The following is a 20,718-nucleotide window of genomic DNA, read 5'->3' as shown; positions in this document are numbered from 1 at the left end:
CTTTGAGCATTGGGATCTGGCACATCTTGCATACTGGGTTCAAACTCTGCCCTTGTCTAGGCTCTAATAGTTCAGTGAAACCTGGGACCAACATGTGGAAGTAAAAATGTCAAGATGGGGATAGTGGAGAGTACCAGAGTATACAGTAGGTAACATCAGCAGATAACATCAGTAGAGGAAACCCTCTTCTAGGATGCCAAACCACATGTACTATAAAAAGCTCTCTCTCTCTTTTGCATTACAAACTCCCCTTGGCCCCAGTAGATACTGATGATATGAAGCACACAGAGAGAGGAGCAGATTCTGAACAGGTTTGAGGAAAAATATCTGGATTCAAAAATATCTGGATTCATTTTTCAGTTCTTTCCTATGATTTCATCCCTTCTCCCCAGTCGAGGTGCCTATCTAGATATCCAGGGTCTTTATGCCACTTACCACTGAGTAAACAAATTCCTACTCCATCCCACCTCCATTTGGTCATGGAGAATATTCCCACATTCAGTGAATAGAGGAAACACCTGACCTCTCTCTCTTCTCATTCTCAATAATCCATCAATCCCAGCGTTTGTTCAATTAACTGACATTTAAAAAATTAAGTATATGTGTTGGAGAAATTTTCAAATTCTAGAAAAGAATGATCAAAATTAATTATGGCTATTTATCATGATGGTTATTTTGCTATTGAAGATAAGTGCAGAAAATACTCATTTGGGGGCACCTGGGTGGCACAGCGGTTAAGCGTCTGCCTTCGGCTCAGGGCGTGATCCCGGCGTTATGGGATCGAGCCCCACATCAGGCTCCTCCGCTGTGAGCCTGCTTCTTCCTCTCCCACTTCCGCTGCTTGTGTTCCCTCTCTCGCTGGCTGTCTCTATCTCTGTCAAATAAATAAAATCTTTAAAAAAAAAAAGAAAATACTCATTTGTTAGGAATTGACAAATTCAGAGATGAGAGCCTCCTTAAAATAGACTTTTTTCCTGCAATTTTCTCTCTTTGTTTACTGAATCAGAGTTAATTTGGGCCATCCTAAACTACAGATACACCACAAGACAGACTGAGATGTAATCTAGATCTAAGTTCTAAGTCAGATCTCTGTGAATAGTCTGGGGATCTCTGTGAATGTTTAATATTAATAGTGGAGAAAAGATTCTCTACTTTTTTTGTCCAAGCAAAGAAAACGACAAAGACTGGAAAGTCGACTAGTTTTTCAGGATTTAATTAGTTGTGAGTCCTTTGGGCAATACCAACAACAGACTCTGGTGTCAGATCAAAGCTAGAGAATAAAAGGCAGGCTAAGAGGTCAAGGGACTTGTCAGAAGACTGTATGAAGTTACCAACCAAGGGGTGCTTCATAAATTAGCACAACTTGAATGTATAGTGCCATGTCAAGTGCAAATGAAGCATAAGGAACTAGTCTAGAAAGATAAGTCATCCCTGGATACTGGACAAGAGTGACTTAAAATCTAGAAGACAAATGTGCATGCATATAACAGTTCAACATAAGTATCTGCAAGGTGGTCTTCTTTAAGCCCAGCATAATGTAACATATAGCAGACAATTTGTGAATGAATGATTGAGTTATGGATGGATAGATGGAAAAATGACCAAAGAATAAATGAATAGAAAACTAAGTTAACGGAAAGGATGCATTAAAGAACCAATAGATAAACTAAATAAATTAATGTTCAGAAACATGAATGAATGAACAGGGAATGTCATGGGTTTTAGCCTTTCTGAGTCTGAAATGGGATAGTAGGCATGGAATATGTTAAGTACACCACCAGTTGCTCAAAACTGAGATTATCTGTACACACACATGCAAACACACATGCATACACACATACCATTTCTTTACTTCCTACTTCGTTGTCTTCTTAGTGCTGAATCCTTATCAAGTTAATGAGCCTGAAGACTTTTCTAAAGAAGGTTAGCTAAACAGTCTGTTCAATTCACTTCATTGCTTTCTTTTTTCATCCAACAAAAAGTGATAAAGGATCTACCATATGTGCTTCTCACTGGGCCAAATGTTATGGTACAGAGATGCCAAGTAATTTAGAGCATAATCACCTTCATCAAAGGACTATAGTGTCATTGCTTGGGGGGAAAAAGAAAAGAAAGAAACATGGCATAAATATTCTAACCACTAACTGCCAAAACAAGATGGTGATTCAGCAATGGGATAAAATGAGGAGAGCTGCTTACAGCGAGTTAATGATTAGCACAGAGTGGAAGTATATTAGGTGAGGTCCTTCCAGAAGAGAGGTTGATATAGAAGTAGGATTACATGAAATTTGGTGAGGTGGGACCTGTGAAAGGTAAAGAGAAGGAATCAGGGTTGAGTCAGAAAAGCCTTCAGACCATGATCCAGACATCACACTGGCAACAGGAAAGACAGAAGGAAAGCAGAAATGTCTCAGACAGCTTCAGAGTGCAGTACAGATCTGATAAACATTCCTACAAGCCAGTGGGAGGTCTGGAGCAATGACCACCCCTTACAGAAGGCATGCTTAGTCAATGACTGCTTGGGAACACTTTGCCTCTGCTAAAGCTGTGGTCAATCTCAAAGGTACTGCAACTGGATGCTTGTCAGGTAACTGCATCTTTCACTGCTGAATGTTAGTTAGTTTCTTTCTTTAAGGCAGACCCAAGTGGAGCACATCCATGGCTGCCACAGGAGGAGAGCTAACATCCTTGCAAAATACATAAGAAAAGGGGAGGCAGATTGCTCAGCAGGGATCCTGCTGCATCTCCCTCTCCCTCTCCTTCTGCCTGCCACTCTGTCTGCTTGTGCTCTTTCTGTCAAATAAATAAATAAATAAAATCTTCAAAAAGAAAAAAAAAAAGAAAAAAAAAAAGAAAAAAAAAAAAAGGAAAAGGGGAGGCAGAGGTGCCAGATGAGAAGCAATTATGAAAATGCAGGTGAAATCCTGATGTAGCCACTCATTCACTCTGGGAAGGCAAAATTCTAGATTTGAAAAATTAGAATAGAATGATCTACCCAGAATGTCTTGTGAAATTAAATAAGAAAATGTCAAATTTTTAAGAGTGCCAAAGACATATTAGGTCTTGTGGATAAAAAAAAATAGCTAGTTTTTATTATCATTATGGACTATGGGAGTTCGGAGAAGCAAATGATCACAAAGGATCTCAATAAAAGGTCAAAATTAAGATGGAGTAAAACGATAAATAACATTTTGATTAATTACCTTAAAGGCAGGGCATTTCAAATAGAGCAGATGCTCAAGTAAAAACAGAGAGAAAGCCATTCCTGTGGGGGTGCTCAGGAGCAAGTATACCCATCTGTCCACAGCACTGAGACCAAAAGAGTTGAGACCAACTGTAACATTGTCTAAATGCCATGTATGATGGAGGATCTGAAGGCAGGCCTTAAGTGAAAGTCACTGTATGGAAGAAAGACCTGGTGTCTCAGGGTCCTGTAAAGTCTATGTATATAAGTCATGGCATTGGATGAGTTACATAATTTATGATACTCATTTTTTAAAATGCAAAAAGGAGTCAGCAATACCTTCTTCCCTTATTCTTTTGCCCCCCCCCACACTCTCACACACACGCACTCTCAAACACACACATGCACACAACCATCTTTTAATCTTGTCCCCAAGGGTCAAAATATATGTTAATGTGTGGTATCAATGATAAAACTAAAGAAAGACAAAATGATACTATTAAGCAATTATGAATCTTAGGAGGGTTTTGAAATGGGTCAAGAACAGGTTGGAAAATGGAGAAGAGAAGACAAATGCTGAAATAGACCCCTACAACTCTGCTACAATGTGTAAATCACACCCAGAACACTGCTGACAAAGCATTGTCCAGTTGAAGGACACAGAATAAATTGTCATGCACTAGGTCTGAACAAATTTACAAATTTCCTCAGCAGTCTTTAAAGTAGAATAACAGCTATATGAAACACCACAGTGAGTTTGAAACCAAATACTAGATGGGGAAGAAAGGATTCTAGATAATTAATAAAGGCATATGTGAAACCTAAATAATTAGGAGTGTGTACATAAAAAAAGTCCATAACTCTGTAATTGAGTGTAATCAAGAGAAGTGTCTAATGCATCCTATATTTATTTCTAGGACACATACTCTCTAGATGGCCTTGAGAAACCACAGCACCATCACTGAGTTCATCCTCCTTGGGCTGCCTGCTGACCCCAAAATCCAGGTATTGCTCTTTGTGCTCTTTCTGGGGATTTACCTCCTGACCCTGATGGGAAACCTGATGATGCTATTGGTGATCAGAGCTGATTCCCACCTCCACACACCCATGTACTTCTTCCTGAGTCACCTCTCCTTCCTGGATCTTTGTTTTTCTTCAGTTACTGTGCCCACGCTACTGGAGAACCTCCTGTCTAAAAGGAAAATCATTTCAATAGAGGGATGCCTGACTCAAGCCTTCTTTGTGTTTGACTTTGGAGGAACAGAAGTCTGCCTACTGTCAGCAATGGCCTATGACCGTTATGCTGCTATCTGTCACCCACTTCTCTATGGTCAAGTAATGAATAATCAGCTGTATATGCAGCTTGTGTGGGGCTCATGGAGCCTGGGGTTTCTAGATGCACTCATTAACATTCCCCTGATAATGAACTTGGATTTCTGTGAGGCCAAAACCATCCATCACTACAGCTGTGAGCTTCCCTCCCTCTTCCCTTTGTCCTGCTCTGATGTCTCTACCAACCTCACTGTCTTGGTCTGTTCCACACTCCTGCATGGCTTTGGTACATTCTTCCTGATCTTCTTCTCCTATGTGCGCATTGTCTCTACCATCCTGAGCATCAGCTCCACCTCGGGCAGAAGCAAGGCCTTCTCCACATGCTCCTCCCACCTCACTGCAGTGAGCTTCTTCTATGGCTCAGCTTTCCTCCGTCATCTCATGCCAACCTCAGGCTCACCTCAGGAACTGATCTTCTCCATACAGTATGGTGTGGTTACTCCCTTAGTAAATCCCCTCATCTACAGCCTGAAAAACAAAGAAGTAAAGGCAGCTCTGAGAAGAACCTTGGTAAAATGTTTGCAACGGCACGCATAGCAAGCTACAAAGAGATGATCAATTAGGAAAGAACTACAGGCTTCAAGATATCCGTTGAGTTGATACTGCAATCTTCCTAATGGCCAACTGTTTTAGATGCCAGAAGATACCACAGAAGAGCTTACGAAGGATGCACAAAGATAGCTTGAGGATGGGGTCAGGGTAGGAGAAGGTGGTTCAGATTAAATCCTACTCAAAGGGAGATCAATGGAATATATAGTCCTCTTGATTAAAAGTTTTATTTAATCATAATTTATTCCTCTATTGTTTCATTAATATTGAGTAAAACAATGTGCTTGTATTGGATTATTTTTTAGGGTTAAATGTACAGAAAGGCACGAAAACCAGAAGATTTCACCAAAAACTGTTGAATTTCAGGGAAAGAAAAGTTATAGATTTGGGGTCTGTGGAGGCATTTGAGCTTTGATGGGAAGCCCTTGCAGATAGACAAAAGTGCTCAAATTCGGGGCGCCTGGGTGGCTCAGCTGTTAAGCATCTGCCTTCGGCTCCGGGCTTGATCCCAGGTCTCTGGGATCAAGCCCCGCCTCAGGCTCCTCCGCTGGGAGCCTGCTTCTTCCTCTCCCACTCCCCCTGCTTGTGTTCCCTCTCTCTCTGGCTGTCTCTCGCTCCGTCAAATAAATAAAATCTTAAAAAAAAAAAGTGCTCAAATTCAGGAGAGCATAATCAGCAAGTCAATGATTTGGGTGACACCAAGAACTTTATTGTTCTGTTACTTGGGAGCTGGAACATGAAGGAAAATATCACTCTATCTAGGGTAATACAGGGAAATGTAGCCCTCTGCAACAATTCACCTCCTTCAAGCTTTGATTTTTCCATTTAGCCCACTTGGGGAATGCAAGGGTTTTTAGTCAATTTTTTTTTTGTTTTTTGTTTTTTATTATGTTCAATTAGCCAACATATGTACATCATTAATTTTTGATGTAGTGTTCAACGATTCATTGGTTGTGTATAACACCCAGTGCTCATCACCACACGTGCCCTCCTTAATACCCATCAATTGTTTTGGAGTAATTTCCTTTTCATATTTTCTAGCACGGGTTTATGAAATATGTAGTATGTGTTATATAATACACCAAATTTGTATCTTCTGAGAAATTTTTCTATACTATTTATTATTTTCCTCAAAATAGATTGTTTTAAAACGTGGTTACTTATACTCATTCAATGCTATTTTCTGTCTAACAATAATGAGATCCCTAATAATACATGTTATTGATGAGGGATAGAAACAGGAAACTGTTTATCTTTAGCTGGGAAGGCTGACTTACAGCCTGCAAAGTTTCAATAAGGATCAAACATGTGCTGGTTGCTATATTCTTTAAGGGTCTCACGACTGCCTGTATATTTCACTAATAGTTAATATTGAACTGATGATAATCACCAGAAGAATGTTGCAAAAGTAGTTTTATGAGTAGAAATTCAAACAAATTTGAAGAAACTTTTGTATTCTGATACTCCCTGCAGGCCGTCTTCCCTTTGATTACTAAGCAGACAACCACTAGCCTCACACAGCAAAAGTGCAGCTCTTTCTGTCCATGGGTCCTGTCCCAGTGCTACTTAAATAAACTCACTAAGTTGTACCATACAATGTCTCAAGAATTCTTTCTGGACCTGCACCAGATGACCCTGCATCATTTTGATTAATAGGTTAATACACTGTCATTCCATTTTACTTTATTTTTTCATAACCATATGTTATCATAAAACATGTCAGGTACTGAATAATGAACTAATTAATAACACATCTGTATTTCCAATTTCTAAGTTATAGTAAGAAAATTATCAAAGTAAGTAATTATCAAAAAATAATTCTATCAGCCATATTTAGGTATATTCTCTTCTAATGCTCCTCGTACATAAAGATTTTAATGTAATCTATTGTTCGAGCAGTCCCAACTCCATGACAAATACACATGAAACTGATTTTTTTCCAGTTACTTCATTCAACTGGGCTGTATAATCTCCGTGTCCTTACACTTAAAGACATATCAGCAGATCTTTAATGTTCTAGATCACTTGTTTAATATACGTATATTCTAATTTAAGACATATATTTCATCGAAGTCTCACTCCTCCTCCTTCCCCAGTTGCAGGTTTGAGCTAGGATCTCACTGTTCTGAAGAGGCCTAATGTGGCCCAGACCCATCCCCTCTACCACCTCTTCATGGCCAGTTCCCCCAATCTGGGGGACAAAAAAAAGACAGAGGGAACAAAACAAATGACTTCCTGTAATTTGCCCTGTTGTTATTTTCTCACTGTTGATTGTCACTTGTTTTCTAGTTAGCAATGACTGACCAAAAAAATGACCTCAGGACAGCCATTGTATAAACCGGCTCTGGTGGAGGAACATGGGAGTTCTTTTTAAGATCCCACTGATCCCCTCAGTGTACAGTTCCCTGACTCAGAAGACTTGATTCTTATTCACTCTCCTCTCTCCTGCCTCTTCTATACCAGACACACTTCGCTGCCTGTTCCTGTCAAGGGAACCTCCCCTAACAACCACCTTGGATGTGACAATTTGAGTCCAAAGTCAGCTGTCTACCAAGATGACCAATTGACTCCCCACCCGTCCCCCACCAAGGAAATTCACACATCATCATGCCATACCACACCCTTCACCCCCACCCCACCCCCACCCCATCTGTCAGCTTTCCTAATTCTTCTCTTTATGGCTCAGAGAGGCACAGAGGAAAGATCAACAAGTCTACTGCTGAATCAGATGTCTAACAGAGAGATGAGATCTCAATCTATTCTGCTTGCAGGCATTTTCTGTTTTTGTGAGGTCTTCCCTTAGGACCCCATTCATTTGGTTTCTACAAAAGAAAAGCAATCCTTCCTTCCCCCATGAGAAAAGAAGGAAATGACTTCTCACCACAAACACTAAATTCCCAGTAAGGCCAATGAAATGAATACCCTCCCCAATTTGTTCTAATCCCAAACTTTGTGTTTAGCCAGGGAGGGAGAGGGTTGGTGATAACTAGTGGTAGCATCATAAGTTCTGTTATCTTCTACTAAGCCTTGAAAAGGGTGTCTGATGCCATTATTGATAGCTATTATCAAAAGTAGGGTATTTATGTTCTGGGAATATAAACTGGTTCAGCCACTATGGAAAACAATACGAGGTCCTCAAAAAAATTAAGAATGAATCTACCATATAATCTAATTCCCCTTCTTGGTATATACCTGAAGGAAATGAAAATAGGATATCAAAGAGATACATGCAATCCTGTGTTTATTGCAGTATTATTCACAATAGCTAAGATATGGGAACAATATAAGTGCCCATCAAGAAATAAATGGATAAGGAAGATGTGGTGTATGTATACAATGGAATATTATTCAGCCATAAGAAAGAAGGATATCTTGCCATTTGTAACAACACAAATGCATCTTGAGCACTTTACGTTAAGTGAGATAAGTGAGACAGAGAAAGGTAAGTACTGTATGATATCACTTATATATGGAATCTAAAAAAGCCACACCCATGAAAAAAGAGAGTAAATGATGGTTACCAGAAGATGGGAGGTGAAGAGATAGGACAGATGTTGTTTAAAGATACAACACTGTGGGGTGCCTGGCTGGCTCAGTTGGTAGAGCATGTGACTCTTGATCTTAGGGTCATGAGTTTACACCCCATGTTGGGCATGGAGCCTACTTAAAAAAAAAAAAGAAATTAAAGATACAACCTTGCAACAGGTAGTAAATAAATCCTAGAGATCTAATGCACAGTACAGTGAATATAAACAATATGGTACTATAATCATCAAACTAGCTTAGACACTTGAACCTCATTATTCCAACCACTAAAAAGAAATTATAATTATGTAACAAGTCAGAGGTGCAAATTATCACTATGATGGCAATCGTATTATATAAATGTATCAAATTAATATATTGTACACCTTAAACTTACACAAAGTTATATGTCAAATATATTTCTATTAAAAAAACCTTCATAGATAAAGAGAGCAGATTGTGGTTGCCAGAGGCCAGGGGTAGAGAGTGGGCAAAATGTGTGAAGGTGGTCAAATAGTACAAGCTTCCAGTTATAAAATAAAATCTTGGGGATGTAACGTACAGCCTGGTGACTATAATTAAGAATACCATATTGTATATTCCAAAGTTACAGAGAATAGATTTTAAAAGTTCTCAAGGAGAAACATTTTTTGTAGCTATGTATAGTGAGATGCTAACTACACTTATTGTGGTGATCATTTCATAATATATACAAATATTGAATCATGCTGTACACCTGAAAAAATATGTTACATGTCAATTATATCTCAACAAAGGAAGATATATTGCCTAAATTCCAAATGTTTAAGCTGGACACACAAAAAACTAGTCAACAAAAAAAGTCCAATACCAGATGGTTTAATAGTGAATTCTACCGAACCTTTAAGGAATTAATAGCAATTCTTTTCAAACTCTTCCCAAAAAATACAAGAGGAGGGAACACTTCCAAATTCATTCTATAAGGCCGGCATTATGATTCCAAAACCAGACAAAGACCCTACAAGAAAAGAAAATTACATAGATGCAAAAATCCTCAACAAATATTAGAAAAAAATATATATGGAGAGAGAGAGAGAGAGAGATTGATTTAAAAATCCTCTTCTTATTCTACCTTCTCCAGTCCCAACGAACCTAATAAAATTCTCTTTTAGGCTTTAAATAATTGCTTCAGTTCAGAAATTTCAAATACTCCCCTGTGCCTCTTACTGTTTACCTTTCTAGTTAACTGCAAACTGTGTTAATTAGTGAGCCCAGAACTTGGTTTCAGACTAGACTTCAGAGAATACAAGGCATGGCCCAGCTTCCCCTGGGTGCCAAATCCAGCCCATGGCTACATAACCACGCATGGCCTCTGATTGGTTGTGTTAGACGGTTCTTTTTTTAAGTAGTATTCTTAAGATAGTATTCAGAATCACAGAGGAAATAAATGAAGAGGTGGCCAGTTACTAGATCTGAGATCAGGTGAGGAAGTTTTAATGAAGTATATGCCAGTTGGAAATATGAGCTTCCTTAGAGATATTGTTCTTGTCCTTCCATATAGTGGCCTGCATTGCAGAATGACACCACTCTAGGTTAAGGTATTCAGGAAATAATCTTGCTGTTCTGGCATCTTCATTGTTTATAAAGTTTGAACTATTCTAATGCCTAATACCCACTGACAGCAAGAAGATAAAGCTATTTGTTCTGTCAAGAGTCAGACATAGGTTCTCTTATGGGGAGACTTTACCTATGATGTGTTTGTCTCAATGGGAAAGCCTGGATGCACAGGAGCTGCTTCCTCCAGGAAAAGCCAGGAGCATGGTAATATCCTTCAACATATCTGATATCCCTCCATTCTTTCTTCCTAGAAAGTTCTATGTGTGTTTTAATTTTGCTTACCATGCTCCACCCTGACCCCATCCCCCAGAACTTTCTTATACATCCCACTACTGCTAGATCCTGCCACTCCTGTTCAACCCATTCTTCTTTCCTAAGTTTGTGGTGGAACCCCCCCCCCCCCACTTCCTAGGCTACCTCCTTCCCTAGATTGGACCCTGGTGTCTCTGTTCCTGAAAATGTTCATTTATCCCAGCTGCCTTGGACAAGATATCGGAAAGATCTGTCTTCCCTTCCTCATAACACTGTGACAGGGACATCTCACAGCCTAGACATAAATCCTGTGATGCACCAGGATGCCAAAAGACTGCAGAAGGCTGACCCCTGGAATGAAATGAGAATATCAGAAATAGATGTTGACTTGTTGAAGCTACTTACTCCCCTGCTTGCACAGACCTTCTATTTGTATTTTTTTTCCCAATTACTAGAACAACCTTCCAATCTAGTTACCACTGTGACAATGTGAATAGTGTGAGACATACTGGAGAGGACAGCTATGAGAATAGTTCCAAGTGGGTTACATTGACGTTTGGTTCCCTCCTGCTTCCAGTACTAATATCCTCCTCCTCTTTCAAATTCCTCCTCATGCACATAAGGTCAAAACATGGCACCCAGCCCCAGGAAGCCTCAAGACATTTGGAAACTGACCTTCCAAACACACCCTTCATTCACTTATTCTTAATGTATCCAAAAACCAGTGTGGGCAAGCCTTGTCTAGAACACTTCAGAAATCCTCTTATTTACATATTTTACCCTTTCAACTACCCCTTGTTTTAGTCTTTTGTTCTCGCCCACGTGTAAATCTGACATCAGTCTCTCTTGTGTCAGTATGAAATAAAGCTAGAAATGTCTCTCATTCTAAATAGTAAGTGAAAGCTGATATTCATTTTCCTGTTTAAAGTTGATTTATTTTCATGCTTGGAATGTAATCTATAATTGAAAGGAAGACTTTGTCCTTGGTCATTAAAGAAATCCCTGGACTCAGTTTGAATTGCTGTTTAGGATGGTGAGGAGGGTGAGACCCCAAGATCATATGATAAAAATAGCTCCTGCCTTCATCTATACAAAATGTGGATGTTAGCACACTAATGAAAAATAGTTTTGCAAAAATGCTAGTCTTCTTAGATGAGACCCTGGACTCCCCAAAGATACTGTGGTCAGGCACCACCTTATGAGTAAAAGTAGAAAACTGGAAACTATTTTCAGGATAGACCTATGCACAAATCCTTGGTGCTCTCCAAATCTTTGAAAAGCATAAAACGAACCTACCTTTTCACTTCAATTGAGTAGATTCCAAGTAAAATGTTTGCTTTCAACAGCGTTTACAATTTTATCCATGCAAGATTCTCAAAAGTAAATCCTTCAGCTGTTTAATGCTTCACCACCACTGGATCTAGTTGAAGTCACACCAAGGAAGACATTGCACTGTTTGCCCCAGGCATACAGGTAACCTAGACTTGGGTCTAAGATGAGCTTCAGCTTGGGGTGATGGACTTATTAATAGAATCAGGTTTTTAAGTACACTTGACAAGGAAATAGCAGGATTTGAGAGGAGGCTGGAAGGCAGTTGAAAATGCAGGTCAGTGGAATAAAGAAGGAGAACATCTGGAAGGAGAACAATGTAATCAAAGACACAAAAATATATAAGCCTTTCTAATATAAAAAATGGCCAAAAAAGCTAAAATAAAGGTTAAGGACAAATGAGGAGAAAATCTGAATGTCAAGGGAGGAAAAGTGGTCTTCATTCCTGGACTTAGGCCTAGACACTGGGATAAGAGTTAGGAGAAAACTAGGGAATTTATTTCCTGGCTTTTCTACTGGTTCTCAACAGGACTCAATATCACCTTCCTCCGGGGTAAAATAGGGAAAATTTACATGCATGAAATACTCCAAGAATTGCTGTGAGAACAAACAGGATTTTTTGGTATACTCTGTATATATATAAAAAAAAGCTATTAAAGTTTAATGTGCTGTTTAGGAAGTAAGAAGATGGATTATTTTGAACAAGAAGAATGAAAAGAGGAAAAAAGGTTTAGAATATTTGCTGTAGATATGTCATATAACAGTTTTTGAAACATGACTGTAAGGATTTCTGAACTTTGGAGCATGCAGTGAAAAGTGAGTAATGCTAATGTGTAAATGAGCCAGCAATATTATTTATCAAGTAAATTCCTGTGAAACAGGAACAGAATTCTCTAAATTACATGAAGACTGAACAAGAAGGGATAAAAACTCTTCCTGAGATACAGTGAGGGCAGCTTTGAAATACCTGAGCACAAGGTCAGACTAAGCAGGGTGGGAGGGATATATAAGACATAATGATGCCCTAAAAAATGGGAACAATCATAGGTGATATCACCCCCTTTCTATTTTATTCCAAGGAAATATCCTCCACAAATGGCCTGGAGGAACCACAGCACCATCACTGAGTTTATTCTTCTTGGGCTGTCCAATGACCCCCACGTTGAGGCTCTGCTCTTTGTGTTCTTCCTGGGGATTTACCTCTTGACCATGATGGGGAATCTGATGATGCTGCTGGTAATCAGAGCTGATTCCCGCCTCCATACACCCATGTACTTCTTCCTGAGTAACCTGTCATTCATGGACCTCTGCTTCTCTTCTGTCACTGTGCCCAAGCTACTGAAGGACCTTCTATCTGAGAAGAAAACCATCTCAGTAGAGGGCTGCCTGACTCAGGTGTTCTTTGTGTTTTTTAGTGCGGGGACTGAAGCCTGTCTGCTCTCAGTGATGGCCTATGACCGCTATGCTGCCATCTGCCACCCACTGCTCTATGGCCAGGTGATGAACAGCCAGCTCTGTGTGAGGCTGGTGCTGGCCTCATGGGGCCTGGCTTCTCTCAATGCAATTGTCATTGTACTTTTGGCTATTAACCTGGACTTCTGTGAGGCCCAAACTATACACCACTACACCTGTGAACTGCCTCCCCTTTTCCCTCTGTCATGTTCTGATATCTCCATCACTACTAATATCCTGCTCTCTTCCACTTTATTGCATGGGCTTGGCACCTTCCTTCCAATCTTCTTCTCCTATGCTCGTATTATCTCCACCATCCTGAGCATCAGCTCCACCTCAGGCAGAAGCAAGGCCTTCTCCACCTGTTCCTCCCACCTCATTGCAGTGACCCTGTTCTTTGGTTCAGGTTTTCTTTGTTATCTCATGCCTCCCTTGGGTTCCTCTTTGTATTTGCTCATCTCCTTGCAGTACAGTGCAGTCACGCCCTTGCTGAATCCCCTCATCTACAGCCTAAAGAACAAAGAGGTGAAGGCGGCTATCAGAAGGACACTGGGAAAATATCTCTAAGTAGTGACAAAGACACAGTTATAAAGATTGTGTTCCTTTGCATTTCTTCTTTTCTTCCCACTTTCTCCCATACACAGTGTCACATAACTTTGAAGAAAGATTCCAGAGCTTGTCTGAACAGAGCCTGCCTATTATTCTAAGGTAGTAGTTCTTGATTTGGGTTCCTTATTTGGAAAGTCTGTGCTCTGTTGGTTGGAAGAGAACGTGAAGACAATTTTCTGCAAAACAGATTGATAAGACAACAAAATAATTAGGCTGAAAAGATATGATGATCATTTCAGGAGATTCAGGAGTGAGGAGTTGCAGAAAGAACTAAAAACAAGGGAGGCATTTATTACACAGAAGTTTTAACCTTTGCAAATCCCAACTCCTGGTAAGTTTTCTATATAAAACATTGGTAAATAGAGAAAAAATCCTATGCCAAAACAAACCAAAACTCTGTGTAGAATGTTATGAACATGAGAACATTATATACTAAAGTTACAAAATATTGCCAATGTAACCATTATTTTAATCTATCTATCCTTATATGAATTCATTAATAAACAAGAAAAAAATTTAAGTTTCTAAAGGTCAAATCCAAGCATTAGACAGATAAGAAAAGCTAACATATGAAAAGGAGGATGAAGAAACTAAAAGCACAAATTAACAAGTCAGAAAACAGAAAAACAGAATTGGGAAATAAATGAAGGCTGTAGTCATTCAAAAAGATCTATAAAATTTGATATAACTCTGCAGAATATATCCAAAAAAAGAAAGAAAAACTATAATACAACAGGTATAAAAAATAAAAAGTTTAAGGAAATACTAAGAATCATCTCAATAAATTTGAAAAGTCGGCTTTTGTTTTATTTAAGGAATATGTAACTCAAGAAAAAGAAAATTGAGCCATTAGATATGTGAAAACAAAACAAAACAAAACAAAACTTACCTCAAAAGGACAACAAGCACAGATACTTTTTCAAATGAGTCCAAACTTCAATGTTATATGAATTGTTTAGAGTGCAGAATAACAGGGAAAGATGTCAATGCATTTTCAGAGCTAAAGTAACTCTGACTCAAACCTGAAATATTATCATCCTGTAATGAATATACAGACAACAAATCTAAATGGAATATTAATCTGTTGAATCTGAAAGTATACTGAATAGCTTCTCAGCCTTATGGCTAAAATCAAGTGTAAAGTATACTGAAAGAATAACAATCTAAATAATAATCCAAGATCAAGCAAACTTTGTTATTGGTTTGATACCTTAAATCGGTAGGTTAAAATGAGAATAATCATATGTCCACCCTAATAGATTCTTAATAGGCATGAAAATAAAATTTGACATCCCTTGCGACCTCAAATATTAACAATAAAAAATTCTAATGATTCTCTCTTTAATACAAAGTATTTAACATTAAGCAATATTCGACCACATGCTTCATGATAATGACAGATAATATCAGATTGAAGAAATTATACTTTAATAAAACAAACAACACTACCACTCATATTACTTAAAAAAATTATGCAATTTCCCTCCAATGCAGTGAAACAAGATCAGAAGATGATATTTAAATTTGGAAGGGAAGGATCTACAAATATCAGAGGTGATAATGATTATCTATCCAGAAATCTAAGAAATCTCTATCAGAAATGAAAAATTATTAGTATTCCAAGAGAGTTCAGAAAGGCAAAAAAGTTTTGAATATTCTTACACTCAACAGTTTTTCTATTACTCAACAAGAGTTAAATAAAAAAATGTAACTTATAAAAATATACATTTGCTATGGCAAGATCAATATGAAATGTCAGGATTAAACTTAATAACCACTCAGAGCCCATATGAGTAAAGAAACAAAACTGAACTAAATGACACAAGAGGTGCTTGAATCAGCGGAGAATGTATTCATTAGGCGTCTTCAAGTGACCAAAATGTGGTTAACAAAAACAGAAACTGTAAAAAGACTTATCATTGAACTAGCAATAGTTCTGGAGATACATAGCTCCACAGCTACTTGAGTAGCTCAATCAGATCATCAATGATGCGGGTTCCTTCCATCCATGTGCTATGCCATCTTCATGCATTGATTTCATCCTCAGCCTTGTTGTAGGGTAGCCTTGAGACTTGTTTTATCTTGTAATGCAAGGGCCTAACTTAGGCTTTGGTTGCTGAAGCACCTTGAATAAACACACTGCCAGCTAACCACTAGATACAGAGATGCTGGTTCTTTTCCACAACTGACCCTTTGAGCCTCTTTTTTTTTTTTCTTCCTGCACTTTAAATTCCCACTCTTGTATTAAAATTCACCAACAGAGAGAGAGACCAAGAAACCCCAGGACCCCACTCTTAAACCCCATAAAAAGAGAACCCAGGCATTCTCTCCCTCTCTCTCTCTTTCCCTCCCCCAAAGACTTCACCATGTGGGCCCAGGGGTCTATGTAATTTCCAAGTCTTTTAAGTAATAAATTTTCATTTTTTCAAAGTTTCCTGATGGTTGTTGCTGGAGGGCATCTCTAGTCATAATAAGAATCACAAGGGGCCACCCAGTCATAAAATTGATTTGGAAAGGGAAGATTGTGGGAAGTTCATGGGGCCCAGACATTTCTAGTCAACAGTTCAATGATCCACAGGCTGAGACTCGCACAAAACAGTTGTCCAAGCATCTTCAGTTCTATGGATCATGGTCTTACACAACACAAACCAAAGCTAGAAGGAAAATTATTACTTTAGCCTGTTCTTGAACTTTACATAAATGAAAACATTCAAAATGCTAAAAATTTAAAATATTCAGTCTTCAAATCTTTAAAAAAATTTTTTGTTTAAATTCAACTTAGTTAACATATAGTGTATTATTTAGTGATTTATCAGTTGCATATAACACCTAATGGTAATTACATCAAGTGTCCTCCTTAATGCCCATCACTCAATTACCCATTTCCCCACCCACCACCCCTCCAGCAACCCTGTGTATTTCCTATAGTTAAGAGTCTCTTATGGTTTGCCTCCCTCTCTGTTTTTATCTTGTTTTATTTTTCCTTCCCTTCCCCTCTGTTCATCTGTTTTGTTTCTTAAATTCCACATATGAGTGAAATCATATGGTATTTATCTTTCTCTGGTTGGCTTATTTCGCTTAGCATAATACCCTCTAGTTCCATCCATGTGGCTGCAAATGTCAAGGTTTCATTCTTTTTGATGGCTGAGTAATATTCCAGTGTGTGTGTGTGTGTGTGTGTGTGTGTGTGTGTGTATCACATCTTTTTTTATCCATTCATCTGTTTATGGACATATGGGCTTTTTCCATAGTTTATCTATTGTGGACATTGCTGCTATAAACATTGGGGTGCACGTGCCCCTTTGAATCACCAAGTTTGTATCCTTTGGATAAATATCTAGTATTGAAATTGCTGGGTCATAGGGTAGTTCTATTTTTAACTTTTTGAGGAACCTCCATACTGTTTTCCAGAGTGACTGCACCAGCTTGCATTCCCACCAACAAGTTAAGAATGTTCCCCTTTCTCCACATCCTCGCCAACATCTGCTGTTTCCTGAGTTGTCAATTTTAGCCATTCTGACCAGAATGAGGTGGTATCTCATTATGGTTTTGATTTATATTTCCCTGATACTGATTGATGTTGAGCATTTTTTCATGTGTTTTTGGCCATTTGTATGAATTCTTTGGAGAAATGTCTGTTTATGTCTTTTGCCCTTTTTTTGACTGCATTATTTGTTTTTTGGGTGTTGAGTTTGAGAAGTTCTTTACAGATGCTGGATGCTAGCCCTTTATCATATGTCACTTGGGAATATCCTCTTCCATTCCATACATTGCCTTTTAGTTTTGTTATTGTTTCCTCATGCTGATGAAGTCCCAATAGTTCATTTTTGCTTTTGTTTCCCTCACCTCTGGATACATGTCTAGGAAGAAATTGCTGTGGCCAAGGTCAAAGAAGTTGGTGCCTGTGTTCTCCTGCAGGATTTTGATGGATTTCTGTCTCACATTTAGGTCTTTCATCCATTATGAATTTATTTTTATGTATGATGTAAGAAAGTCATCCAGTTTCATTCTTCTGCATGTGGCTGTCCAGTTTTCTGACACCATTTGCTGAAGAGACTTTTTTCCATTGGGTATTCTTTCCTGCTTTGTTGAAAATTAGTTGACCATAGAGTTGAGGGCCAATTTCTGGGTTCTCTATCCTGTTCCATTGATCTATGTGTCTATTTTTGTGATAGCATCATACTGTCTTGATGATTACAGCTCTGTAATACAGCTTGAAGTTGGAATTGTCTGAAAGCTATAGAACGCTTATGAAAGAGATTGAGGAAGACACAAAGAAATGAAAATACATTCCATGATCGTGAAAAGGAAGAACAAATATTGTTAAAATGTCTATGCTACCCCAAGCAATTTACACATTCAATGCAATCCCTATCAAAATACCACCAGCATTTTTCACAGAGCTGAAACAAACAATCCAAAATTTGTTTGGAACCAGAAAAGACCCCAAATAGCCAAAGTAATGTTGAAAAAGAAAATCAAAGCTAGAGGCAGTAGTCTTCAAGTCTTGATGAGGAGGTGGGAAACTTCAGTCTCCTTTCATCTATGTTTTGCTTTTTATACCCATTATGTCAGGCAAAAGAACAAATAAGAAATACTGTATTTTGTCCTCAATTTACAAGGGAATGTTCTCTATATGAACTCACCTCCAGCTTTGCTACTTAGAATCGTCTATTTGCATGTCCTTAAGAAGTCTATTTGCATGACAATTCTCTATTTGCATGACCTTGCTGCTTAGAATAATCTACAGTATTTGTTGGTCTATTGTATTAAGAGGTGTTGGACTTTAAAATCCTGAAAATGTTAAAAGAAAAAAAATAGAAAAACAGCATTAAGAATTGGTCAGGTCCCCAGAGCAACTGAACCTATCCCTCACATGTGAAATCTAATTTGCTAGTAGAGATTTTCGGCAAATGCACATTCATGTAAATGGGTTTTTCAGTGATTTAACTTGAGGAGAACTGGTTTGGACCAATTTAAACCTGGGCAGTCTACACCTGACTAGCTTCTCATGCTCTGAAATATTCTCTTCCATAAATGTGTAAAATCAGTAACAGTGGGAATGGTAGTGGGTGAAAGCCAGACTTCAATGTGTTGAAGACTTTTTTTAAAAGATGTATTTTATTATTTATTTATTTATTTATTTTAGAGGGGGGGGGGTGGGCAGAGGGAGAGGGACAGGCAGACTCCCTGCTGAGCATGGAGCCCAACACAGGGCTTGATCTTACCACCCCGAGATCATGACCTTAACCCAAATCAAGAGTTGGATGCTTACAGTATGGTGACTAACATAATATAATAAAAAATCATTAAAAAAAAAAAAGAGTTGGATGCTTAACCGACTGAGCCACACAGGCACCCCTATATTTTCTCATTTAAAATAAAGGGCTACATTCAAATCAAAACCACATTGAGATACCACCTTACACCAGTTAGAATGGCAACAATTGACAAAACAAGAAACAACAAATGTTGGAGAGGATGTGGAGAAAGGGGATCCCTCTTACACTGTTGGTGGGAATGAAAGTTGTTACAGTCACTCTGGAAAACAGTGTGGAGGTCCCTTAAAAAGTTAAAAATAGATCTACCCTATGATCCAGCAATTGCACTACTGGGTATTTACCCCAAAGATAAAGACGTAGTGAAGAGAAGGGCCATATGTACCCCAATGTTCATAGCAGCATTGTCCACAATAGCTAAATTGTGGAAGGAGCCGAGATGCCCTTCAACAGATGACTGCATTAAGAAGATGTGGTCCATATATACAATGGAATATAACTCAGCCATCAGAAAGAACTTTACATAACATTTGCAGCAGCATGGACAGGACTGGAGGAGATTATGCTAAGTGAAATAAGTCAAGCAGAGAAAGACAATTATCATATGGTTCACTCATTTATGGAACATAAGAAATAGCAGGGAGATTGGTAGGAGAAGGAAAGGAAGAATGAAGGGGGGGGTAAACAGAAAGGGGAATGAACCACGAGAGACTATGGACTCTGGGAAACACACTGAAGCCTTTAGAGGGGAGGGAGGTGGGGGATTGGGATAGGCCGGTGATGGGTATTAAGGAGGGCACATATTGCACAGTGCACTGGGTGTTATATGCAAATAATGAATCATGGAACACTACATCAAAAACTAAGGATGTACTGTATGGTGACTAACATAACATAATAAAAAATTATTATTAAAAAAAGGATTAGTAAGATGAATGCAACAGACAATGTGCTGTAATTGTATAGTACCCTTTAAAATAGAAAAGGTTATTCTGATATTGTAATAAATAGTTAATGGTTTTAAAGATGGCAAAAAAGAGAAAATATTTAAAAATAAAGATGGTATAATATTCTTCAGTAAAATGGGAAGGCCAAAATATGTACAATTTGGGGGTGGCTTATTAAGAGCCCTAATTAATAAATCAGAACAGTTAAGACCCCCCCACCAAAATAAAATAAAAAAAAGGGCTACAAAGACTATAAAAATACTAATTCATGGGATCCATGCAACCCAACATTTATATCAGCATTATCTACAATAGTCAAAATAGGGAAACAGCCCAAGTATTCATCAACTGATGAGTGAATAAAGAGTATGTGGTATATATGTATGATGGAATACTACTCAATCATAAAAAAGAATGAAATCTTGCCATTTGCAAGGACATGGATGGAGCTGGAGAATATAATGCAAAGTGAAATAAGTCAGTCAGAGAAAGATAAAGACCATATTATTTCACTCATATATCGAATTTAAGAAACAAAAGAGACAATCAAAGGGGGAGAAAAGAGAAAGACAAAGCAAAAAATAGATGCTTAACTATGGAAAACAAACTAATGGTTAGCAGAGGGAGGTGGGGATGGGGATGGGTTAAATAGAGGATGGGGATT

At 38.3% G+C, this 20,718-nt stretch overlaps 2 protein-coding genes across 2 annotated transcripts; both read left to right on the top strand.

Moving 5' to 3' along the window:
• Nucleotides 1-4,117: 4,117 nt before the first annotated feature.
• On the top strand, nucleotides 4,118-5,053 carry LOC113257471 (olfactory receptor 8S1-like). Its single transcript, XM_026501622.2, has one exon. It carries the CDS (start codon nucleotides 4,118-4,120, stop codon nucleotides 5,051-5,053), a length of 936 nt encoding a protein of 311 aa, XP_026357407.1.
• A 7,809-nt stretch (nucleotides 5,054-12,862) lies between these two features.
• On the top strand, nucleotides 12,863-13,786 carry LOC113257369 (olfactory receptor 8S1-like). The gene has a single exon (XM_026501568.1). The coding sequence runs from the start codon at nucleotides 12,863-12,865 to the stop codon at nucleotides 13,784-13,786; it is 924 nt and encodes a 307-aa protein (XP_026357353.1).
• Nucleotides 13,787-20,718: the final 6,932 nt, after the last annotated feature.

The sequence above is a fragment of the Ursus arctos genome, unplaced genomic scaffold (assembly GCF_023065955.2).
Source record: "Ursus arctos isolate Adak ecotype North America unplaced genomic scaffold, UrsArc2.0 scaffold_26, whole genome shotgun sequence".
Classification (NCBI taxonomy): domain Eukaryota; kingdom Metazoa; phylum Chordata; class Mammalia; order Carnivora; family Ursidae; genus Ursus; species Ursus arctos.
Note: the sequence above shows the minus strand (reverse complement) of the source record. Positions and strands in the feature narration are given on the sequence as shown.

Excerpts from the sequence above, each read along its gene's own strand:
- LOC113257471 (XM_026501622.2), top strand. The coding sequence starts at position 4,118 with ATGGCCTTGAGAAACCACAGCACCATCACTGAGTTCATCCTCCTTGGG.
- LOC113257369 (XM_026501568.1), top strand. The coding sequence starts at position 12,863 with ATGGCCTGGAGGAACCACAGCACCATCACTGAGTTTATTCTTCTTGGG.